The sequence below is a fragment of the Palaemon carinicauda genome, chromosome 6 (assembly GCF_036898095.1).
Source record: "Palaemon carinicauda isolate YSFRI2023 chromosome 6, ASM3689809v2, whole genome shotgun sequence".
NCBI lineage: Eukaryota > Metazoa > Arthropoda > Malacostraca > Decapoda > Palaemonidae > Palaemon > Palaemon carinicauda.
Genome location: NC_090730.1, coordinates 84,601,145 through 84,625,144, shown reverse-complemented (window position 1 = coordinate 84,625,144; position 24,000 = coordinate 84,601,145). Strand labels below are relative to the sequence as shown.

Below are 24,000 nucleotides of genomic sequence, written 5' to 3'. Positions count from 1 at the left end.
TTTTCTATCCCATTTTCCTTATTACTAAAGATGTCATCTGACTGAAACTACTGCTATACTTTTCTACTTGTAACTAATCATACCATCAGCTCAAAAATTGCTAACTCCCTTCTTTCTGAACAATAATAATCAGTCGATTGGAAATTACAATCACCATAGCTGTGAACCACTGACGATACAAAATTCTCACGATATATTTCATGAAATCCTGCATCAATGGAAAATCTAAAGGGAATACTTTTGTGAAGCAACATCAAATTTATGGATTTCCCATGGGTGTGTCACTGCGTCTTTTAATGTATTTTGAATAATATAAATCTATTCTGAAAAAAAAGCTAATAATGTAGATCTGAAATTACAAATTTTAAAGAGGTTTGAAAAAAAAGTTAATAAAGTTATTAATGAAACTAAATGGTTACCGAAAGAAGTTATTGAAAATCTTAAGGACGAAAACAGTGATGCTGAATCAGTATATGTCTGTGGAAAAGATGAATGAGAAACTAAAAAATAATACTCGAAGAACAAGCAAACAAAATGGTTTTATCATATATCTCATAAACTTACAGTATGTTGGGAACTGCTAAAGTAATTTCTCCCGAAAATAAAACCTTCAGGATGTCCTTTTATGTCAAGTAGTATCGAATTCAGGTTTATTTTCATGCATCGGCATTAAGTTTACTCATGCACTATTACTAAAAAGTTATACAAAACATAAATAATTGGCATATTAAGACATTACTATGGGTATCTACATTGCAAAATCATCTAAATTATAAATTAATTGCAAGAAAATTAATAGAAAGCACATAGCTAAATTGTTATTTGTAAATATTTTGAATGGGAAAGAGGGGCATTAAAAAAAGTTGACCCTTTCCAAACCAACATCAGAATAAGTAACACTGAACAATTTCCTAATTTGGCACCAGAGTCGAAAAGTATCTCACCTCTCACTCCCCTTATCATGGGTGTTATATTATCACGAATTTTTTTGAAATCTTACTTCATAGTTCATGATATGTGATATCAGCCTTCTTTCTTTCCTACTCCTATGATAATGAATAATAACAAACTAAGAATATTCTATAAAGTGATAAAAAAATTTATAAAATTCGTAAGGTAGCGAAATGGAGTTATAAAAATATTCTCTAAAAGATCAAGTGCCTATTATGAAATTGGTAAGGTGGGGAATTAGAGTTTGAAGGTGAGGTGATTAGTCAATTGGCTGACGTGACAAAAGTCAAAAGCTTTAAGGGTGGTTTTCTCAATAACAAAAAAAAAAAAAAAAAAAAAAACCTAATAAAGTAAGAATTCGACTTCAAGGAGAATAATATTCAGGCATGTATTATGAACTAAGAATTGTATGCAATTTGAGTCCTACAACTGTTACATAGATAGTTAGAAAAGAAAACTCACTAGTTATAAAGAAGTACTTTGTGAAGTTGTATTAGCATTAATGTTGTTTCTCCAAGGAAGATACGTCATCATACCCCAGATTATCATCAGGTTACCCTTTTGTTACTTGCAAAATTCATTAACATTTCGTCAGTCAATAGATAATTTTCAGTTAAACAAAGTTAAAATAGAGAAAGTTAGAGAAATATAACTCTTCTTTAACAAAACGTCTCCTGTAGAGAAATATCGACCATATGTAAGAATGTAAGAGAGCTGAAGATAAGATTTAAAGTATACGCAATGTTTTGTTATATGAAGTAATCAAGTTAAAAACTGTTAATTTCATTAAACCATAAACATATGATTTGCTGAACGCAGAAAGTGGACTCATATAAACTTAGGATACAACACTAATTAAAAACAATGGCATTGCAACAATAATATTGAATTTAAACAAAAAGTTACCCTTACCCGTTTGTTTGGTGTGCATAGTATGTGCAAGCTAAATCATGTATGAATAAAATACATTGCGTATGAACATATAGATAGTAAAGAGGTATTGGAGAAGGGGGAATAAAAGAAATTTATATGCAAAATACTGTATTCCTGTATTTCATTATGTACAAGTAATCTTACCGCCATACATTTCATATATTTTTGCGATAAATATCCTATAGGCAGAAGAAGGGACCTTGCTATGTATTTCATGTTTAAACATTATACATATCTGCATATACATACTTGTATATGTATATACTAATATATATATATATATATATATATATATATATATATATATATATATATATATATATATGTATATATGTATATATATTCATATATGTATATACAAACATATATATATATATATATATATATATATATATATATATATGTATGTATATATACATATATATATATATATATATATATATATATATATATATATATATATATATATATATATATATATATATACATATATAGTTTTCATTGTAAAGAAGGGCGGCACAAAGATTGTGTTCTGAAAACAACAGTCAAGTATGAGCAAAGATGGAGGAAATGATAAATGAACATTCTATTTTAGCAGTGAAGATAAGAGAAGTTTTCATTTGGCTGCAAAGTGTATGAAGAGTTAAATAAGATTATTTCCAGAACACAAACTAACAAGTTCATACCTATTGTTTTAATTTGGGCGATCTCTTTAACATTAAGAAAAGGAAGTAACATGTAATAGGAAGAGAAAGAATATTTGAATCAAAATTTACAGAAAAGAGCGAGAAAAAAACCTAATGACAAAAAGACTTAAATTAGAGATGAGTGAACAAATAAGAAAGAAAAAAAAAAGGCATTTCATATACGTCATCATTAGGCGAGACCACCAGCTTTCTAGTTGGTGACATCTCTCATATCATCCATTGTGAATTCTTACAAGAAAATCACCATCCAGTGAAAAATTAATTTCCATGTGATTGATGTCACAGGTTTCCCTTTAATAAATGAGGTGTAAGGGTAATTGACGCTATATTACCAGAAATATATACAAATTTCTTTTCCATTTAGATCAATTAGTTAAAGGCGCATATAAACTTATTAATTGCAGAAACCCAGCCATTCAATTTGGTCAATCATCATGAATAGTTCAAACATCGTAAATATAAAGGAGCATATATATATATATATATATATATATATATATATATATATATATATATATATATATATATATATATATATATATATATGATAATTACTCATCAGCAAATTAGTGGGAGCCAAACTACCCGGATTTACATAATATTACCGAAAAGATGAAAAATCACTTGCAGTAGGGTAAGAGACAAAAATTTTCCACTATTAGCAGATGATAAAGTTTACTGAAATACGAAACTGAATATACACCTAATTCTTGAGTTTCCTCGCCTAGCCATTCTATACTGCGAAGAAGTCCAAACTCTTCTAGTTATGGTAGATTGATAAAGAAAATACTGAGAGTGATAAAGACAATGGTCCAGCACCTGATAAATTAACGCTGTTTTCAGAAAATAACAAGCATAAGTAAGCCGAGATAACGGAATCTGAGTGACTAATGTTGACAGATTTGGAACCTTAAGAATATGTTCCCTGCTTCCTGATCCATCGTCTCAAGTGAGCAATGTTTTATATTATCATATAAAATGAACCACAGAAAAGCAAAAGGAAATCTTCAGCTTCTGTACAATGTAAAATACTGAAGGCTTCTTGAGGTTTCCTAAGACATGTCCAATTATCTCAGCCAAAGAATTTGAACGTCAGCATGTCTATAAAAAATGGAATTGAGCTTTGAAAACTTTCGATATAATTGACATAGAAGAAAAAATTGTTGTGTTAAGTTTTTGATCGTCCTTGCATAGATGTACGTAATATGAAATAAACATAGCATTGATAAGTGTTCAGAATTCACAAAGTTTATATGTATTAGAAAAATATTGCTATATTAGATTTTACCTAAAGATACTCAGTAATTATACTGTGGCATCATGAATGGTGTATCAAAACATTTAAAGTGAAACAGATTTAACAAGAAACTAACATCAATTACAAGCGTGTTCAATATTCAGTTTCGACAGGAATTGGATATACGTTATAAATACTTAGTCTTAACAGAAAGGATTACCATGTGTAAAAGATCTTTGATTTTGGTTTTATTTACAGCATGTTTGATAGGCTGTGGCGTAATACCCACCTTCTTCTCACTACATTATCCGTAACACACTGGGGAATAAAACATTTGCTTTTGAAATATTCATAGAGAACATTAAAAAATATCAAGAGATAGAAGGCACGTGAAACATTTTACACCTGGAGCAAATACTTTAGTTTTATCGCTGAAAATTAATTCAAGATAATATTTCAAGTGGTAATTTCGAAGCCGGACCTAGTCATTGAAGATTTAATCTGTTAAGCACAGTATGAATACACTAATGCTAATATGGGCTGAAGCCTTTACGTCCACAAGGCATCATGCTCAAACGGGATGGTTATTCTAAATGGAATATGATGGGAGCCTATGTACTGTATGTTCGTTATCTCATATCTTCGCAAACAGAAATATATGGAAATTTGAATACCGCCATGCAGAGATTTTCAAGATATTTCAATATTAGTGGCAAGGTCATTTACACCAACAAAACGTACAGGTAAATATTAAGAACGCACTTATCCCTTATCCTGTAATCAAGTAAAATTATGGATAATGATTTTATTTACATCCTATGTAACATGAGTATTCAAAACTATATTGCATCATGTGCCCATGAAAAATATACAGAATATATATGTATATATATATTTATTTATTTATATATAAACATATATATATATATATATATATATATATATATATATATATATATATATATAAAATGTGTATATATACAAACATTATATATTTACACACATATATACATATATATATATATATATATATATATATATATATATATGTATATACGTTATATATATATATATATATATATATATATATATATATATATATATATATATATACATATATATATTTAAATATATACATATATATGAATATATATACACATTATATATATTAATATATTTATATATATATGTATATATATACATTATATATATATATATATATATATATATATATATATATATATATATATATATATATACATTATATATATATATATATATATGTATATATATATATATATTAATATATATATATATATATATATACATATATATACACAGTATATATATATGTATATATATACATATATATATATACATATATATATATATATATATATATATATATATATATATATATATATATATATATATATATATATATATGTGTGTGTGTGTGTGTGTGTGTGTGTATGTGTGTGTGTGTGTATACAGGTATGTATGTGTTTGTTTTTGTTGCATTAGGAAAAGGAAACTATATATTGTTAGAGACTTTTGGAAAAAATGGTTAATGATCTGAGAGTTTTTCATAGATGAATATTGAAGATTTAACTAAGGACAAGGAAGGTAAAGCGTTACCTTTGATTGAGATAAAAAACTGATGCATAAAAATACAATTGCAACCTAGCACCAATACATGATAAGAATATGACATGTAGCCCTTTGAAACCATATAAATTTTTTTTCCATGCACTGCCATCTTGGCGGGTTTCTGTTCTCTAAAAGGACAATATACACTTAGGACAGTTGATCCAATAGCTTGTTCTGGCTAGAAGAAATAAGTGAGCACTGCTGAAGAGAAGAACTAGCTGTTGGGAGATGCTGATGCCCCACCCTTTGGCGTCTTTCACGTGAAAGACGACAGGAAGGGGTTTGGGACTAGGTCACTGGCTTGGATTCGGGGTAGGATGAGGGATTGGGCAGTGCTTGAGGAGGATGTTGTGGGTTATCCAATGGGAATGGTAATCGTCACGGTTTTGTTGATTACGCGGGCGCAGGTGAGGTGGAAGGTAGTTGTTGATTTATTTTCTAGAAGGAGGTTGGAGATGGAATAACATCAACAGCCACAAGAGCGATGCAGAGTGAAGATGCACCAGCGATTGGTTTTGACTATAAGGCCAGCAGCGACAGCAGGAGTTGTGGAGCGAGAAGTGGGCAGGAAGAATACCATCCACCACCGATATTTTATGAAGCATTTACAAAGAGACCCTTTTAGAAGAGCATCCACCACTTAAGAGTTCCAGAGGAAGAATACTTATGCGTCGAGTGGATTTAATATACAACCACGCACAGAAGAGTCATTAAAAAGGAAGACAGTTCTGCACAGGAGAGAAAGAAGATGAAGAGTGGGAGGAATAATATGGCGACTTGAAGATATTTTTAGAAGACAGGACGTACGCGAGGATGAGGTCCATGAGGATCTCGCCATTTGCTAAGGTCCATTCTTGGCAAAATGCCAGAGTTGCAAGGGACTCTGGGGTTGCTGAAGGGGAAATATCAGAAAAAAATATTAGATGGTTGCAGGTCAATGCAGCTTGAATCTCTGCGAAGATACAAACAACATAGGCAGCGTTTTAATGGTAACACAAATATACATAACTATTGATCAAAGATAATAATTATATTGCATATGAAAAAATAACAACCATGCTAAACACTGCAATAAAACCAGTGTTTTTTTGTACAGTGCATGATTACTGACTTTGCTAGTGACAGTTATATTTACTTACAGGTTAAGACAGTGAGAGCAAATAACCTTACACAAAAAGATTTCTTTTGAGTTTTTCATTCAATGAAAATCACTAAATGGAAAGAAACTGATGTAACATAGCAAAAATGTAGTTTATGTTAAGGGAATATATGGTAGATATAGAAATACTTAAGCTTGTTCACTACTTTCATACACTAAAAGAAAAAAAAAAGACACACATATACAGTATATATATATATATATATATATATATATATATATATATATATGTATGTATATATATATATATATATATATATATATATATATATATACATACATATATATATATATATATATATATATATATATATATATATATATATATATATATATATATATATATATATATATATATATATATATATATATATATATATATATATATATATATTTATATATATATATCCATACATATATATATATATATATATATATATATATATATATATATATATATATATATATATATATATATATGTATGGATATATATATAAATATATATATATATATATATATATATATATATATATATATATATATATATATATGTATATATATATATATATATATATATATATATATATATATATGTATATATATATATATATATACATATGTATATAAATACTAATTGTATACATGTGCATATAAATAATGTACCCACACAATAACTAAAAAATACTTACATTTCATGGTCTGGCAGCACCATGGCATACACCTGCATCACCTTAATGTCATCACTGTTATCACAAATTATTCTGGATAGCTTCGTTTTTCTGACTTCTTCTAGTTGTTCTGAGAAAGGAACAATGAATTGTTTGATTAAAAATGCTCCACATAGGGCATCTTCGTGCCAAAACAATTTTTATAATATTTGTCTTCAAGAACATGTAAATATTATCTGATTATACTTGTGATTATCTTAAAACGGAATACAATATTCAATTTTTATTAGTATGACGGTCATATATCAATAGTAGTAGCGTGAGCCACCATCTGTTTTCTCCTACACAGGAGGTCATCTCCTTCCCTATCAAGTAGTTATCATTCTAGACAGTCTACTTCCAGTTATATCATGAAGAGATCAAGGTATATAATGGAGACAGCAGCTAAATATTTCCAGCATTAAAAACCAAATTGTATGCTCTTTGTGAAAATACCCTTTTTAAAGCCATATTCAGTTACACTGTATATAATAGTTATCAGTAACTAGTTATAAAAGTATTAAATACTTCTATTTTCTTTTTTATCTTAAACCGCGTAATGTACTGTACTTAACATATAATATTTCATGAATTAAACATGCCATCAATTTCATATCATTTCTCCATGTGACTCGGCGCTATTATTGCCAACAAGTAATTGTACCTTCTGTAACTTGTAACAAAATGAATGAATTTCTCACCTGGACTGAAAGAAGATGGATAACCTCTGTTCTCATACCAATATCTGTCTCCGTATCTGAGTTCCTTGAAGGTGAGTCCAATCAAGCAACTGAAGGTGGGTCCGACCATGGATCCAGGTAAGGGGCGTTCGCTCACGCCACCACTCCAGAGGTCAATGTCATCAGGATGCCTTTGAAAAAATCAGAAATTAGGATGTGAGGGACAAATAGAAAAGAGAGGGGGAGGAGAACGTGTGCATACTAAGGGGGAACTCAAAGAACATAAACTTGAAAAAAAAGGAACTTTTGTTTAGAAGAAGTGGTGGTAGCAGATGTATACAAGAAGAGAGATAATGACCGTCAAGAGAAACAAAACACCACTCTAGAATGATGGAGGCTCGATAAAAAGAACAATCGAAAGTAATACGAACCCATAGCTATTATAAGGAGCATAAATGGTTGATACATGAACGTTTTGTTGATAGGGAAGGAAAGGTTACCGGTAAATCACACTTTTCGGATGCTATTGTTACCAACATCATTTCATAAAATGATTGATATGTGCAAACTCAATGAACAGGTCTTCATGCGGATCTACTGTAGATGAAGCATAAAGTATATAGAAATTGCGAATTGTTCAATTACATTAATTAGGCAATCAAGCTTTTATTTTGGCTCAGCTTGATAGACTAAGAAAGTCCTGGGCACTTATCTCCTGGTGACTCTCATCGATTTGCTATGTTGACCAGCTATCTAAATACAATAATGGGGACTTACAGTGGTCTTGAGGAATCTAAACCCAAGGACATCTATAGGTCTAAATGTCGCCCATAAGTAGCAAATGCCATAGAGACCGACCATATATTATTATTAACATTATTAGCTAATCTACAACCCTAACTGAAAAAGGAGGATGCACAAGAGCTCCAGTAGCGAAAACAGCCCAAAGAGGAAAGGCAATAGGGAAATAGATAAACTATATATGACAACTAAGGAATGAGTTATATTGAAATCAGTAACAACGTTAAGATAAATTTGCCATGTATAAACTATGAAGAGAGACTTATGTCAAATTGTTCAACATAAAAACACTCCCAGCAAGTTTGAACTTCTGAAGTTTCAATGATTCAACTGCCTGATTAGGAAGCTCATTCAGCAATCTGGTCACAGCTGGATTCAAACTTCTAGAATACTGTGTAGTGTTGATGCTTATGATGGAGATGTCAAGACTGTTAGAACTAATTGGATATCAAGTACTATGTACAGGATGGTACAGTCTGGGAAGATCTGAATATAAAGGATGGTCAGAATTATCTAAAAAAAATCTTTTGCAAAATGCATAAAGAACTAACCGTATGACAGTGCTAGAGACTAACAGCAAGATCAAGAATAAGAAATTCAAGACAGCAAGAGATTGTCCAACAAACTAAGTGAGAGTCAGCAGGCGAAAACCAGACAGTAGATCAACATACCCAAGATGGGCCATAGAGGTACAGGAAATGATTGCTGTCAGCAGGTAGACCTATAGGCTCCCCAAAACTAACAAGGGCAGTGATGTTGTGAATACTAGTAAAACCTTTCAAGCCGCGAACAGGTATAACTTCCCTCCCTGGAATTGTGAGCCCGAGAAGTTAGCCACCAATCCTCTACCGTTTGGTTAACTCATGAATATTAATATAAAACCATATCTTTCATCTGTTGACCTAACCTGTGAAGAATTAAATACTAGTTATTTAGTCGAATGTAATGGATAGGAGCCTAAGAGGAGACAGAAATATCGAACTAAATATTAATCGAAATAATTGCTAAACATTGGATCTATTAAACTTTCTAGAACAAAGGGATGAAAGACTTTTTTAATGTACTGTATAAGTATATATATATATATATATATATATATATATATATATATATATATATATATATATATATATATATATATATATGTGTGTGTGTGTGTGTGTGTGTGTGTGTATGTGTGTGAGTGTTTGGTTAAAATATAATCTAGAAATAACTGTTCAATCCTTCCAAGATTAGGATCTCACCTGTAAATGTCAGCATAACGCCTAACGGTCTTATTGCTCATTGATCCCAAAAGATCGTCAAATTTGTGTGCCCTGGGAAGGCCACAGAAATCTCTGAAATCGTTGTATGAGGGCACACCGTGTTCTCTGCCTCTCTGCATATTGATGGCAGCTAAATCCATACCCCATCTCTTGTCGGGGTCTTGGAAGAGATGGTTGGTTACCTGAAAAGAAAAAAAAAAATATAACATTGATTATAATGAGCTTAGGACTACTTCTCCAGTTTCTTAAAAAAAGTTTAGCATGGAGTCATGCATTTAATATACTATCATCAAATCATATTTTCACATTTACAGCTTCGTTCAACTTGAGTCAAACAAATTTATAAAGCACTCCAAATTATAATGAACAATTGTCGAGTACAATTCTGCCGAATTTGTTAATCAGTTTTAGGTAGAGTTTTCTAAGTGAACACAATTTCAGATCTCGCTACTTTGTAATCAAATACGGAATAAATGGGAATTATGTTTGAATTAGGCATTGCATGACCAGTAAACTAGTAAGATTTAACTGGTAATTACATCCTTGACTGACATACAACATCTGTTTGTCTTTAAAGTACTTTCCTTTAAGCATAATCAATTTTAAATCCCTATGACCTTTCCAAACACGAAGCCGGGTGAAAGTTCATGATGTAACTGAACAAACAACTATTTATCTTTCTTACTTTAAGTTACTTTATACTAGGCAGTTTTTTCCATGGATGCGCAGGTCATGCCAGATGGAAAGGAGCGGTCATTAGGTAATAAAATGAAAGGCCTTGTAAGGCATATTATGATAGTTATTTTAGATACATTGTTAGCAAAACCGGTTCAGAGGAAAAAAGATAACGGTAAGTATGAACTTAAATGAATACACATAATCAATATCCCCGACAAATTTGCAAATACATTATTTGATAACTATATAGCTCCCATACATAAAAGTTGAAAACATTTCAGGTTAGTCTTACCTCTTGTGTGACAGCATCGTCCATAGCTTGAGCTACCTGGTTAGTTAGACCCATGATATACTGATCGCACCATCCACCCTTGTAGAGATCGTAAGGTTGACGCAACATGTGACTCAGACGCTGAGATGCTAGAAGAAAAAGGTCAAAAGATTATCCCTGTTTTATTTATATGCAAGAATTTGTAGTGCACGTAGAAGGCTAAAGAGGCATTATAACCAGGTGCTTCAAGATTACTCTATTACATTTTTGTTACATTGCACACGTACGGTCAAACCAAGAAGACCATCAGCTTGCTAACCAAGTTTCCATGAATTAGACTACATGCCTGCAGAACTAAGCCAAATAGGAACTCTCCAGAAAAGATTTGTTGTAAATAAACATCATGATATCAAACAAAATAGAAAATAAAAAAAGCATGAAAACTAGGCAAAGGAGCATTGAGCCTTCAAATAGCATTACAACTTTTGAACTCAATATGCACATCAACCGTTCCACAGTTTAGCAGTAACTTGAATAGGAGACCTCAAGTACTGGGTAGTACGACATTGCATCATCTTTAAGTTACTGACTTGTTTATGAATCTAAGGAAAGAAATACTCAAAGTAATCTTGAAAAACCCTCATACATATTAGAGGGAAGACAGGTTTATTTAATCAGTGACTTGGGAATCTCGAGAACCGGTCTTACTAGTTCTCTATTCCAATTGCGGTCAATTGTTTAACCAATGTTGTCACACATTTCTAACTTATAAATTGCTTTCTTAAAGACAATTGTAGACCTCTGTGCCTATGAAGCATTCGAAAGGAACTTTATCATGTTAAATTCTAAATAACCCTAATGAAAATTACCAATGTATTTGTTGCCAGGGCTCCATCTCTCAATAGTGGATGGAAGAAGGGAGTGTCCAAATCTGAAGGCAGAAGTGACGAAATTGGCAGACATCGTAACATCAATCTTAGGGTCATATCCATCGAAATAACCCTGAAAGAAACAATATGAAATTTAACGTATTATCTCCGTATGTGTATACATTTCAAATATAATGTCAAGTAGATGAATGCTTTTAACGCATGTTGCGTGGCTAGATTAAAAAAAAAGAGCCTGGACATAATCACTTATTACTACTATATCAAAATAATCTGTCCTTATACAATTACAATACAATGCTATGATACCATACTATGTAGATAAGGAAGAAGTAATGTTACCTTCAAAGATAGGAAAATATTGATGGTACAAAATCGCAGTTCACTGATGAAAGTGAAAAGTACTTACATGCTTTTCTAAGATGATTCCATATTTGGTCATAACGTCTTTGCCAAGGATCATGGGCAAGAATTCATTGAAACTGATGTGCTGGACTTGTGCTGCGACGATATGACGAGCTTCCTGGGATGGGGAAAATACGCAGGTAAATAAAATTAAATTGACCAATTCGAGTTCTATGATAAACAATTCTTAGACCCTAATATTATTTATGTTTTTTTCTTCATATATAAGGTGCCACAAGAAACTCTTAAAATACTTTCTGAAATTACTTTGACATGTCCGTTATCTTGGCGCTTTTTGATAAAACCTAATCTCGTCCAATAAAATTTCATTTTAGGGACTTGAAACAATTCATCTTTTACATGTTGGATAACAAAAAGCCTTATCTTTGATTTCAATTATATATTAACAAACAGAAAATTCAAAAGTTGTATCCGATATGCAGTCTGTTCTAGGATTCAGTACTTACAGTACAGGAATAATTGGAGAAAAATCTTTTTAACATTTTTTTTTCCCCAGGAATGAGATAATAACCTCTTGAAAATTCCATGGGATCATAATTAGTAAGAAGAGCAAGTAACCACCACTTTTTGCTTTTTCGCTGCAAGTTCAAGAACGTTGTCTAAAGAGTCCCTAGACGGTAAAAAAAAAAAAAAAAACGTAATTTTTCGCATTACGCGAAATCTTTGATCATCTACGGTGAATGAAGGTTTCTTTCAAAATATTTGCGAAAAATAATACTGTCATTAAAAAGTTTGATTGTCTCGACCTGCCTTAAGAAGAGGAAGTCACTTTAGCCTACCTGGAAGAGGATTTCGTCGTCCCAGTGAGGGTTGATCTTGTACAATTCAGTGGCAAGTCTGTTGTGTTCGCGCATCATCAAGGTGTGAATCACAGCCAGGACCTGAAAAGAAAAACGACATTAATTTGTGTTTTGGACGTTACTTATGTTGAAGTCATAAGACATGCTTGCAAAAGATAAATAAAAAAATAGACGATTAAATAAAATTCAGGAACTGTTGCTATTTGCATAAATAATACACGTCCATCCAAAACATATTATTATTATTATTATTATTATTATTATTATTATTATTATTATTATTATTATTACTTGCTAAGCTACAACCCTAGTTGGAAAAACAGGATGCTATAAGGCAAGGGGCTCCAACAGGGAAAATAGCCCAGTGAGGAAAGGAAAGAAGGGAAAATAAAATATTTTAAGAACAGTAACAACATTAAAATTATTTCCTATATAAACTATAAAAAACTTTAACGAAACAAGAGGAAGAGAAATAAGATAGAATAGTGTGCCCAAGTGTACCCTCAAGCAAGAGAATTCTAACTCAAGAAAGTGGAAGACCATGGTAGAGAGGCTATGGCACTACCCAAGACTAGAGAACTATGGTTTGATTTTGGAGTGTCCTTCTCCTTAAAGAGCTGCTTACCATAACTAAAGAGTCTCTTCTACCCATACCAAGAGGAAAGTGGTCACTGAGCAATTATAGTACAGTAGTTAACCCCTTGGGTGAAGAAGATTTGTTTGGTAATCTCAAGTGTTGTCAGGTGTATAAGGACAGAGAAGAATATGTAAAGAATAGGCCAGACTATTCGGTGTATGTGTAGGCAAAAGGAAAATGAACCCTAACCAGAGAGATGGATCCAATGTAGTACTGTCTGGCCAGTTAAAGGACCCCATAACTCTCTAGCGGTAGTATCTCAACGGGTGGCTGGTGCCCTGGCCAACAAACTACCTACAGGGCAGTTTAGCTAGTATGCGTTACACGTACACACTTGTGTATGTTTGTGTGTTTGATTTGATTATTGGAAAGGTGAATCATTATATGCAGCTTTTTAAGACATTCCGATAATGAAAATATATAAATCAGATATTCATAATTTTCTAAATGCTGTCACATGTGGCATTTTTTTCATTGAATGAACCCAATCTTCTGCTTTGTCTTCAGCTTTTACCCATTTCCGTGTGGGGTCGCTATTTCCTATCGACCTTTATTTATACACTCATCGTCTCAAGAGTCCAAATTACATCTATCATGAGATTCAAAACAAATGAGAAGCTTCGCAGTTCATTCACGATTATATAAGGCACATAGGTGCACGCATAATTACAGAACTGCAGTATAAGTGTAAAAAAGCAGATATAAGATAATAATTTAAAGAAATATCAACACGAGAGAGAGAGAGAGAGAGAGAGAGAGAGAGAGAGAGAGAGAGAGAGAGAGAGAGAGAGAGAGAGATAATTTTATTACAACTTTAAAGCAGTTGATAGAATTTCATGCACAATGCCATGCTCAATGTGTACCTGAGATTAGATAAGCTAATAAATGAATATAAGTTATAAAACTTCAAGATTATGTGAACTTTGCCGAAACAAGGCGGCCATATGAATGATGTCTCAAGTGTGCTACTCTATCTCGCTTATGTACACCATTAGTTAATCAAATAAATGTACTATTAAAAGGAAATATTCTCAACACTGATATAAATAAACCTTTAATTTTAGATTGATCATAAAACTAGTATATTAAAGCTAAATAATTCTTACCACGGTTCTGAAATCTCACAAAGTCAATGACCGGAAAATTAGTTCTATCATCTGATTTAGATGTTTTAAGACAAACACGGAGAGACACTGCCAAACAATACATTCAAAATGCCACAGACCAAACAGAAAGTAATTCAACAAATAAAATTGAAAACCTGAACTCACCAACTGTTCGTTGACCCGTCCGTCACCGGCGTCGAAGCAGTAGACGTCATTGTTGGGCCTGATGCAGCCTTCTTCGGGTTCCTCCAGCTTCAATGGGAGGAGATCCTTCATACCGTATTCGCGGAACACAGGCAACGACTGTTGGCAAGAAAAAGAAACACTCGTGAGTTTACATGGATGAGATGGAGGGCAACAGATCGGAGAGTGGGGTAGGTTCAGGGTAATTCTAGTGAAGTCAGAGACTGGCTGAGTCTGTCGAAAATAACCAGTAATGCATACATTAAACTGGATTAGACCTGATTTAATATATATGCAATAAATACCTTCAATGCAAATGAAATAAGTATACAAATAATCAGAAAACGAGATAAAAAACAAATGTTTTCTAACTACAAACTAATATAATGATTATCATAATGGTGCCAACTGATATCTCAAACTAATTCTAATAAAGTTTTAAAATGAACGTATGATGGCAGCAGTACTAGAGCTTCTGATTATTGACTTATACCTCAAAAAGATTTTAAACTATTACAGATATATCAAAAAAAGAAAAAAAAAACTGGGAGTAGTATAAAAACTGTAATTGGATTATCCATAATTGTCAAATTCAGTAATGACAGCAATTACCTGTACATGAGATGATTGTGCTAAATTTCTCTTCTTATTTAATAGGTAAGATTGGAATTAGTTAAAAGACCAAAAGTTTTATACTAATCTCTTAATTCATTGTAAATTCGTCACCTTAAAAATGAACTTTTCACACCATCACTGACGTACCAGTTATGCAATTGAGTGGTAATGGGGCTCAAGAAAACAAATAGTGATACATATTCGTAAAATGATCGGACACTGGCTTTTGATCTCATTAGCTTGCTTCTTCTGACAGACGAAATTGGATATAACCTCTCAGATGAAGTACTCACCTTTAGGAGACCTCCGCGGCGCAAGCGAATCCTGCTGGCTGTTTCCTCGTCACTGCCGTAGATCCAGTTGCCGTCCATGTACGAAGTCACTGAGTTGATCTGAGAACGAGGTCCTGAAAGACGGAATTTTATAACGGTCACAATTTATAAGTTATGGAGTTCTCTAATAAAAATGCTGAGGCAAAATACTTGTAAATTGAGATCTTTTGACAACAGAATAAATCAGTGTTGCGTCATCACTTGACAAAGGTAAGTCTTCCGAAAGGATAGCATAAGGAAAAGATATTTCAATTGAGAGAGAGAGAGAGAGAGAGAGAGAGAGAGAGAGAGAGAGAGAGAGAGAGAGAGAGAGAGAGAGAGAGAGAGAGAAAAGGATTTACCGATCTTATCTTAAGGATACAGTTTATCCTACTGAATTACGCAAAGCTCCAAAGGTTCTTACCCAGTTTGCAACCGTATCTAATTCCAGGGAGAGACCTTACGAGATTGATACAGTTCTGTCTGAAGAGAGAGTAGAATGGATCCTTGTCAGGAACAGGGATGGGGAAGCAAGAGGGATGATGGCGGTCTCTCTCACAGCATTTTGGTTCCTGTTTGGTGATCTTATCTGGCAATGCAAAAGAAAAAGAGGGTCATAGAACATCATGAAATGGGCATTGATAAGAAAACTAATAAGTTTTAAGATCTTATAAGCTGAATGGCAAAATATCATGGGGAGAAAAAACAAATCAGCTTAAACAACAGCTAAGAGATCATCAATACCTAAAATAGATAGAAAAGAATGCAGAAATATAAATTCCTAAGCTATTCCACCCCAAGGAGAAAACTACCGGAAATTTGAATCCACAAAATACAGTAGTATACCCAATGATTGATTGTGCATAAAAGAATTAATAAACATCACAACATATCATCAATGTCTGTAAAGCGAAAATGAAGACTATAGCTCCTCTCAGGTTACTTCGACTTTATTCAACTCTATGTCTCATAAATCAAATTCAATCACTTTCGTTGAATATATCAAAGTAACGCCTTTCCTCCTTGAACGTAAAGTTTTAATGAACTCGATATAACAATCCTTGGGATAAACTAAAAAGATACACGGAAAAAGAGCATAATGGATTAAAAACACAATTTACAAGTAGTCCTTTGGACGAAAGAGAGGGCAGGGTAATGATTACAGAATTTAGACATGAGTTCGTCAGTATTTATAAAATATTTTGTTTATTAGACATAAAATTTTGTATCTAACAAACATGAATGAAAAACTAGCCACGACCTCAACAATCAAGATCAGTGATAGAAATCCTAAATTACTTCATAAAGGACAATTCAATATGGTTAAATCTTACTCGTTACGTAATTAACGGATTTGTTACTTGATGGAGGTTTACCTTTGGTCTCAACAGTAAATGTGAAATCGTGATCAATAGCCTGACCCCAAGCTACAGCCATGATGGTGACTGCGTGATCATGAAGACCTTCGTCGCGATGGAGATGGGCAGAGACGACGCGGGGCGATGGCAGTGGGTATCCTCCACGACCGACACGAGGGGCATCGATTCCTACAGGAGGGCCAGGGAGAGAAGGGTCAACAGAGAGCTTCGTTGTTATGAATATATTGCGAGGCTTATATACTCATGTACACAGTTTATGTTCACACATTCACAATAATTCTACAAATGGCATACGCTTGTCTATTCGATCGCATAATATGGAAATACATAAAATATATACTTTATATCTTTATGCTTGAACAAACATATCAGTGATGCACTTTGTAAAATTATGTACTTAGCCTTTCTACATTTATACACGAAAATTAGGTGAACATAAATAATTAGGAAATTATTACATTAAAAAAAATGTGGACAAAGCATGCCACGTAAAGAAACTACATATCTAGTGATAGTAGGCCATACCCAAGAATCGGTATCCTTTTCACAAGCAATTAATCAATAAAGGTTTTCCTTTTTACTACCTAACAGGTCACAATTAAAGATCGCGGGAAACTTGATACTGATTAACAATCGTCGTAACTACGTTATAATGAAATCTGTTTTATAGGGATTTAAGTGATTGCAAATGAGGCCAAAAGTATCTCTCTCTCTCTCTTCTTTGATACTATCTCTACATTGATGGTGATCTGACAGATTACTTTTGACGGATTAATCTACTTTCATAATCAGTGTTAAAGTATGACTACATAAGATAATATTAATTAGGCTTCCGGCATTCACTAATTAAGGGAAAAATGGATTTACCATACCAGCGAAGAAATTTTTTTAATGAAATCACAAATAATGAATTGCGTTAAAAATCAAGTAAGAAAGACCCAATACACAAAAAAATTGGAGAGAACCACTTTATTAAAAAAAAAAATCCGAATCAACCCCGCATTGAAGTCACGAATTCAGGAAAACCCCGAACGAACAAAATTTGCGTCAGAATAAATCAAACTCACCGTCAGCATAGTCAGGGGGAAGACGCCTCTTGAAAGCGACATTCTTGGATCCCCAGATAGGGTTGTCAAGGTTGTTGCATTTTCCGTCGTATGATCGGTACCTGGCGAAGGAGATGGATCATCAACATACTGAGGGAAATGTCACATAGAAAGTTTCGTTCACATACACTATAACAAAACTATCTTTTTTGTATATAAAACACACCTAGTGGATAGACCTATTTGCGTGGAAGATCATATTGATCAAAATTAATATCATAACACACAAGATATTAACACGAGAAAAATAATTTTCAAATACGATTACGATGTTAGTCATCCCTTAACAATACTGCAGTTAACTTGGGTAAGTCTATCGTTTATCATTGGCGGCTAAAATGAGCAAATCAAGAGGTTCGGCCCTTTAGCCTAACCTTCCTAGAGAAAATACAATTGAGAAGAACAGTTCTCGGTTCATTCTTTCTTTTCATTAAAGATCATCCTTTAAGCACTCTGGTATTATGGGGCTTCACAAATCAGGCAAGCGTTAAGACCCTACATCATCATCCTGTTAATGAAATAACTGGAAGTTTATTACTAATCAGTATCAAACTAATGTGACTACTTTGCAAAAATACATAAAAAAATTTGTTTACGGAATTTCTTTGTAAAAAAATCTTTTAGAAAAGCGTTAAAACATTAATAGTCTAAAATGTCTTATACTATTAGGTTTATCACTAACTTCTTCGTGGAGTATTATATATATACAAACAAATGAATGATGCTGGCTACTTAATGACAAAATCGTTTAAATACCATGGAATGAATTTCAAAGGTCACGTCTTGAGGCTTGCAACTTGCAAGGTATGGGAAACTGCAAGGTATGGATTACATATAAATGATCCCTTGTAAATCAAAAGGATCAGCTCTGATACTCAAATGTGGAAAAAACTAAAGGTGAACAGTTATCATAAAATAAATTCGTTAACATGTACCGGACGAATCAACATATATTCTTTTTTGTGTCACAGAATCTAGTTTTGAAAAAAAAAAAAAAAAAAAAAAAAAAAAAAAAAAAAAAAAAAAAAAAAAAAAAAAAGGCTGGACTTGGAAAGAATAGTACCTCTTGTAGGTAAGTCCTTTCTATGCTTCGCTAAGAAAATTTTTATTCTGCACATTTGTTGGTGATTTGGGAACGGCCGACACCTGCCTGGTTCAAATATCTTTCAAAAATTTCTTTTCCACAAAAGCGATAACTAACGTCCATACTATCTTTATGCGAGAACAAAATACTTTACGTTTCTGACACAGGTAATAAAACATTTCAAAAATCAAAATCTACTCCTGTTCTATTTGAAACACTAACCAATCACTTGATGAGCATACTCAATCTGGTTTGCAATGGTATTCCCCAGCACAACAGGCCTTAAATGTCAATATTCTAGCCACCGAAAACAGCTATGCATGGAAATTAAATCGAAGTCACCCATACTATACACTTCAGAACCTTTTGATCTCTGCCAGAAATGAAGACAGTTAAGAAAACCTAGTATTTCGGGTTCATTGCCGAGATTCGGGTAAATCAAGCTTAACGATAAGGAATTTAAGTGTTAAAACTTTGTTCACCGGCCAAAGGTTAGCGACAACATTATCTTAAATACTCTGTAGATCTAATGTTAAGCCCGTATTACTCTTCGTAAAAACAGAAATAGTTTACGCAAAAAAAAAAAGAATAAAAAAAATATCAACGTGGCAGTGTCAGGGAAACTAAAATATACTTATTAATGTTCTGGTGACCAAATTTTTCCTTCAATGAGAAAGTCACCCAAGTCATGGCTACATTGATTAGTTTTAGAATTTAGATAAGCAGGGACTACATTATTACCTTCACTAAGGTGGGGAAAAGTACAAATAATCTGATGCATCTTACTTTGGTAAGCAAAATTAACCTTGACAATAATTTAATTGGGTCAAAATAATCTCATTATCCTATTGTTTCTTTTAACTGTCCTTAATAGTTCCATCTTACACAAGCAATCGTTATCAATTCTATAAATAGATAACAAATAATAATAACGATCAATCCTCGAAATCAACTGTTTTAGTTTTTTAATGTTGCCAAGAATAATTAAATAACGAGGCATTAATTCAAATGTATAAAACAATACGTTATATCAGTTAAATTGAGCCTAAGAATACTTTCACCAGCAAGTTTACGTGGACATGAGTGTGCACATTAACTGCCTCCAGCAAGAACATGAATCTCTTGCTTTTATTATCGAATGAGAGAATTATTTTGTTCGTATGTCAAAAGGAACAAAATAAACTTGCTTGCACATATGCTAATCTATTACAACTAAGAGCATGGTATTAACTGATACTAATATTTATAAACAATTTATTCGTTTTTTTATCACTTACTTGGTAACCTGGCATGTGGTTGGCGGGATGAAATCAGGGCAAATGGCACCGACTATGGTCTTGAAGGAATCCACAAGAGGGAATCCATTGATTAAAACATCCTTCGGTAAATTGTATCTGCGAAAGAAAACGAGAAAAATTAAAAAAAGAAATTTTTCAGACAACTGCCTGTACGAGTACGAATAATAGCGAACGTCATTATGAACACAAAAATCTCCTACTTACTTCTACATATATCCGTCCCAACTGCAATAGACCACAATATGCCAAAGTATTAAAGCTTAGAAACAGGTGTTTGTCAGTTATTGTCTCTAATGACCCGGTTGGCGAAACCAATACCACAGTCATAATTCATATACTTCAGCTGTTAAAAAGTAACCTTCAGTATTTCTAAATTGATAATTCGATCTGATGCAATTGGTAACTTGATATGGCATGACAGTGTTACCCTAATGAACAAGAATCTACTTTTAACATGAGGTGCAAAATTTTCCCTGAAGCCAAGGTGATTAGAAAAAATCCTTGTTGGAAACAAAAGAAAGAAGAAAAAGACAAAGAAAAATGTGTTGTTCTTAGGTTGCCCTTTACACGGATCGATAAAGACATTGCTTGCATTTTCAACCCACATCCATCTCTTTAAAAAGGGAAAGAAGAACGAAAAAACTACATTGCGGTCAGCCGATAATAATTTTACATCATATGACTTTCCCTTCTTCGACTCAGCAACGCTGCCAACTCATTCTGTCGAAAGTGGAACGTCCAGGGTCACTGGTTGTATTTTCTTTTCTACTTCTCCTCTTTCCCTTCATTGACATTCTCTTTATTGCCATTTACCCCGTGACATTTCTATGTACGGGGAATAGTTTATAGAAGCAAGCTTTACGCGTGAATACATTTACGAAATAAAGAGGTTACGGAAATTCTTGCATTTTTAAACACTATAAAAGAAAAAAAAAATTCTAAAAGCGTTAGGTGACAACCTTAACCTTTAATCTTGTCGTAGTATTTTCAAAATATTATATTCTATATAACAAGGTTCACCTGAGCAGCTTATTCTTTACATATTTCAAAAGGGTTTATTGGTGGCTCATGTCATCTTATAAGATCATACAAATCAAATAAAGAAAATAATGTATACAGGAGAATTTATCCCACGAAAATTAGCCGTTATCCAGCTTCAGGTTTCAGAAAAAAAAAAAATTCTATTCTGCTAATGAATCATTAGTAGAGATTCATGTTGATGAACTAAACTGGCAAACAAACAAGTAAACAACAAATGAAAGAAAACTAGTACATTCCACGACAAAAAAGAAAAAAAAAAGAAAACTGCGAAAAACGAGAGAAGAAATTATTCAAATAATTCAAGGCTTTGGGTGAAGGAAAACTGACTTATACTGACCCAGTTTTACTGCGAAACTTGTCTGGTATTTGCAGTGATGGTCAGAGGAAATACTTGGCGTGTCGTTACATAAAAAAAGGGTACTGTGATCCTTTTATCTGTTAAAGGCTATTATTGTAAAATCAACTGCATATTTCAAAGCGCTGAACATAATTACTTCATGTTTTGACTTAGGTGTAGATCATATTTGAGTGAAGTTTACCTTGGAAAGTTGAAAAAAGGGAAAATGGGAAATTCGAATATCTTGGTTTTACGTTTCACTGTCATGTTTAACAATAACAAATTTATATAGCACAAAACTAACGAAACATTGCAAAGGATTTTTATCTTTTTTGTCTTAGTATGTATCTATACTGTCTATATCTACTTAAGTACTATTTTTATGCATTGGCTCACATACATGGACAAACATATCTGGTGGGGGGGGGGGGCAGTTATTTCGTAATATTCATCCTAATATCAAACTATAGGTACAATTATATCAAACAGTGTCTGCATTACAAGGAGTAGCATGGAAAATTGGTTTTACTTACAATAGTCTACCCTAGCCTATATATCTGTAACCCCAGTTACTGTTATGTAAGAATTCTTTAGTAGCAATGTTAGAACATTCGCCTTCTGGGGCAGCCTCATTATCAACGACAAGCACATGCGCACATACATACAGTACATACATGCATACGTATATATAATTTTCAACATTAAGCTGTTTCCCTAGCAGAGGGTGGTTTCAGAAAGAAAGAAAAAAAAAGATACAACAGTCGGTGGCATACATATTCTTCAATTGTTGAATCGTTGATGAGCTCATGAGTGTAAAAAAAAAAAAAAAATATTCCCTAATATTAATCGATTCTTAAGCCTACAGAGAGGGCTCATCAGCTGCGCGATGAGCGTCGCTCCACGCATTGTATCATTCATCCCTCTCCTGCAGGCACTTTCTGGTTTCTTAGAAACCATGGTTTTAGGGTCACCCATGAATGGAAGAGGCAAAGGACAGTAACAATGCATTAACAGGACAATGCCCTAGCAGGACAGTCTGTGATCAGCGTTCAAGCCCCTCTTCACCCAAGCAAGGACCAGCGAGGGCCAGGCAATTGGTACTGATTACAAATTAAGTAGATCTATGGGATCCCCAAAACCCCCCTCCTTAGCTCACAAGGATGGTGAGGTGTTGACACTATAAAACTATCGAGCTTAAGCGGGTCTCGAACCTCAGTCCAGTAGAGATCAGGATAGGAACGTTTCCAATATGTTTTCCAATACATCTTTCACACTATCTATGATATCCTCTCTCTTCTTCTTTTTCTTCTTCCCCACCGTTATCTGTACATTAATGGGTTTGTTGCCTGTTGCACCCTCTCCAATGCCTTCTATCAAAGGCATCCTCTTCCACCAAACCTCTTCTCTTCCTATCATTCTTCACCTTACCTCGCTATCCAATTCTCTGCCTCCCTCTCGATCTTCTTCCCAAGCAGTTTCCTCATGAGCCCTCCTCATTTCCTCCCCACCATCCATATTCAACAGATGCCCACACCATCTCAGTCGTGATACTCTTATCATCTCTGTAATCTTTACTTCACCTGCCATTCTTCTTATTTCATCATCTTGCCATCTTTCAAGAAGTGATATTTACATAGTCCATCTCAGCATTCTCATCAATGTTCTCTTAAGATTTGCTTCCTATTTTCGTCTTAAAGCCCAAGTTTCTGATCCACACATTAACACTGGTCTTATTGCTTTGCTACAGATC

At 33.1% G+C, this 24,000-nt stretch overlaps 1 protein-coding gene across 1 annotated transcript in view; it reads right to left on the bottom strand.

The window, feature by feature from the left end:
* The window catches only part of LOC137642590 (peroxidase-like), a 170,493-nt gene that overhangs the window by 4,184 nt on the left and 142,309 nt on the right, over positions 1-24,000 (bottom strand). The window contains exons 5-18 of the mRNA XM_068375281.1: positions 20,852-20,968; positions 18,452-18,552; positions 17,382-17,552; positions 16,430-16,594; positions 15,988-16,100; positions 15,062-15,199; positions 13,133-13,234; positions 12,337-12,450; positions 11,910-12,042; positions 11,062-11,189; positions 10,071-10,273; positions 8,047-8,216; positions 7,328-7,436; positions 6,286-6,370 (exon numbers count right to left, since the gene is read on the bottom strand). Coding sequence (XP_068231382.1) covers positions 6,286-6,370; positions 7,328-7,436; positions 8,047-8,216; positions 10,071-10,273; positions 11,062-11,189; positions 11,910-12,042; positions 12,337-12,450; positions 13,133-13,234; positions 15,062-15,199; positions 15,988-16,100; positions 16,430-16,594; positions 17,382-17,552; positions 18,452-18,552; positions 20,852-20,968 — 1,849 coding nt within the window. The remainder of the gene's footprint in view (positions 1-6,285; positions 6,371-7,327; positions 7,437-8,046; positions 8,217-10,070; positions 10,274-11,061; positions 11,190-11,909; positions 12,043-12,336; positions 12,451-13,132; positions 13,235-15,061; positions 15,200-15,987; positions 16,101-16,429; positions 16,595-17,381; positions 17,553-18,451; positions 18,553-20,851; positions 20,969-24,000) is intronic.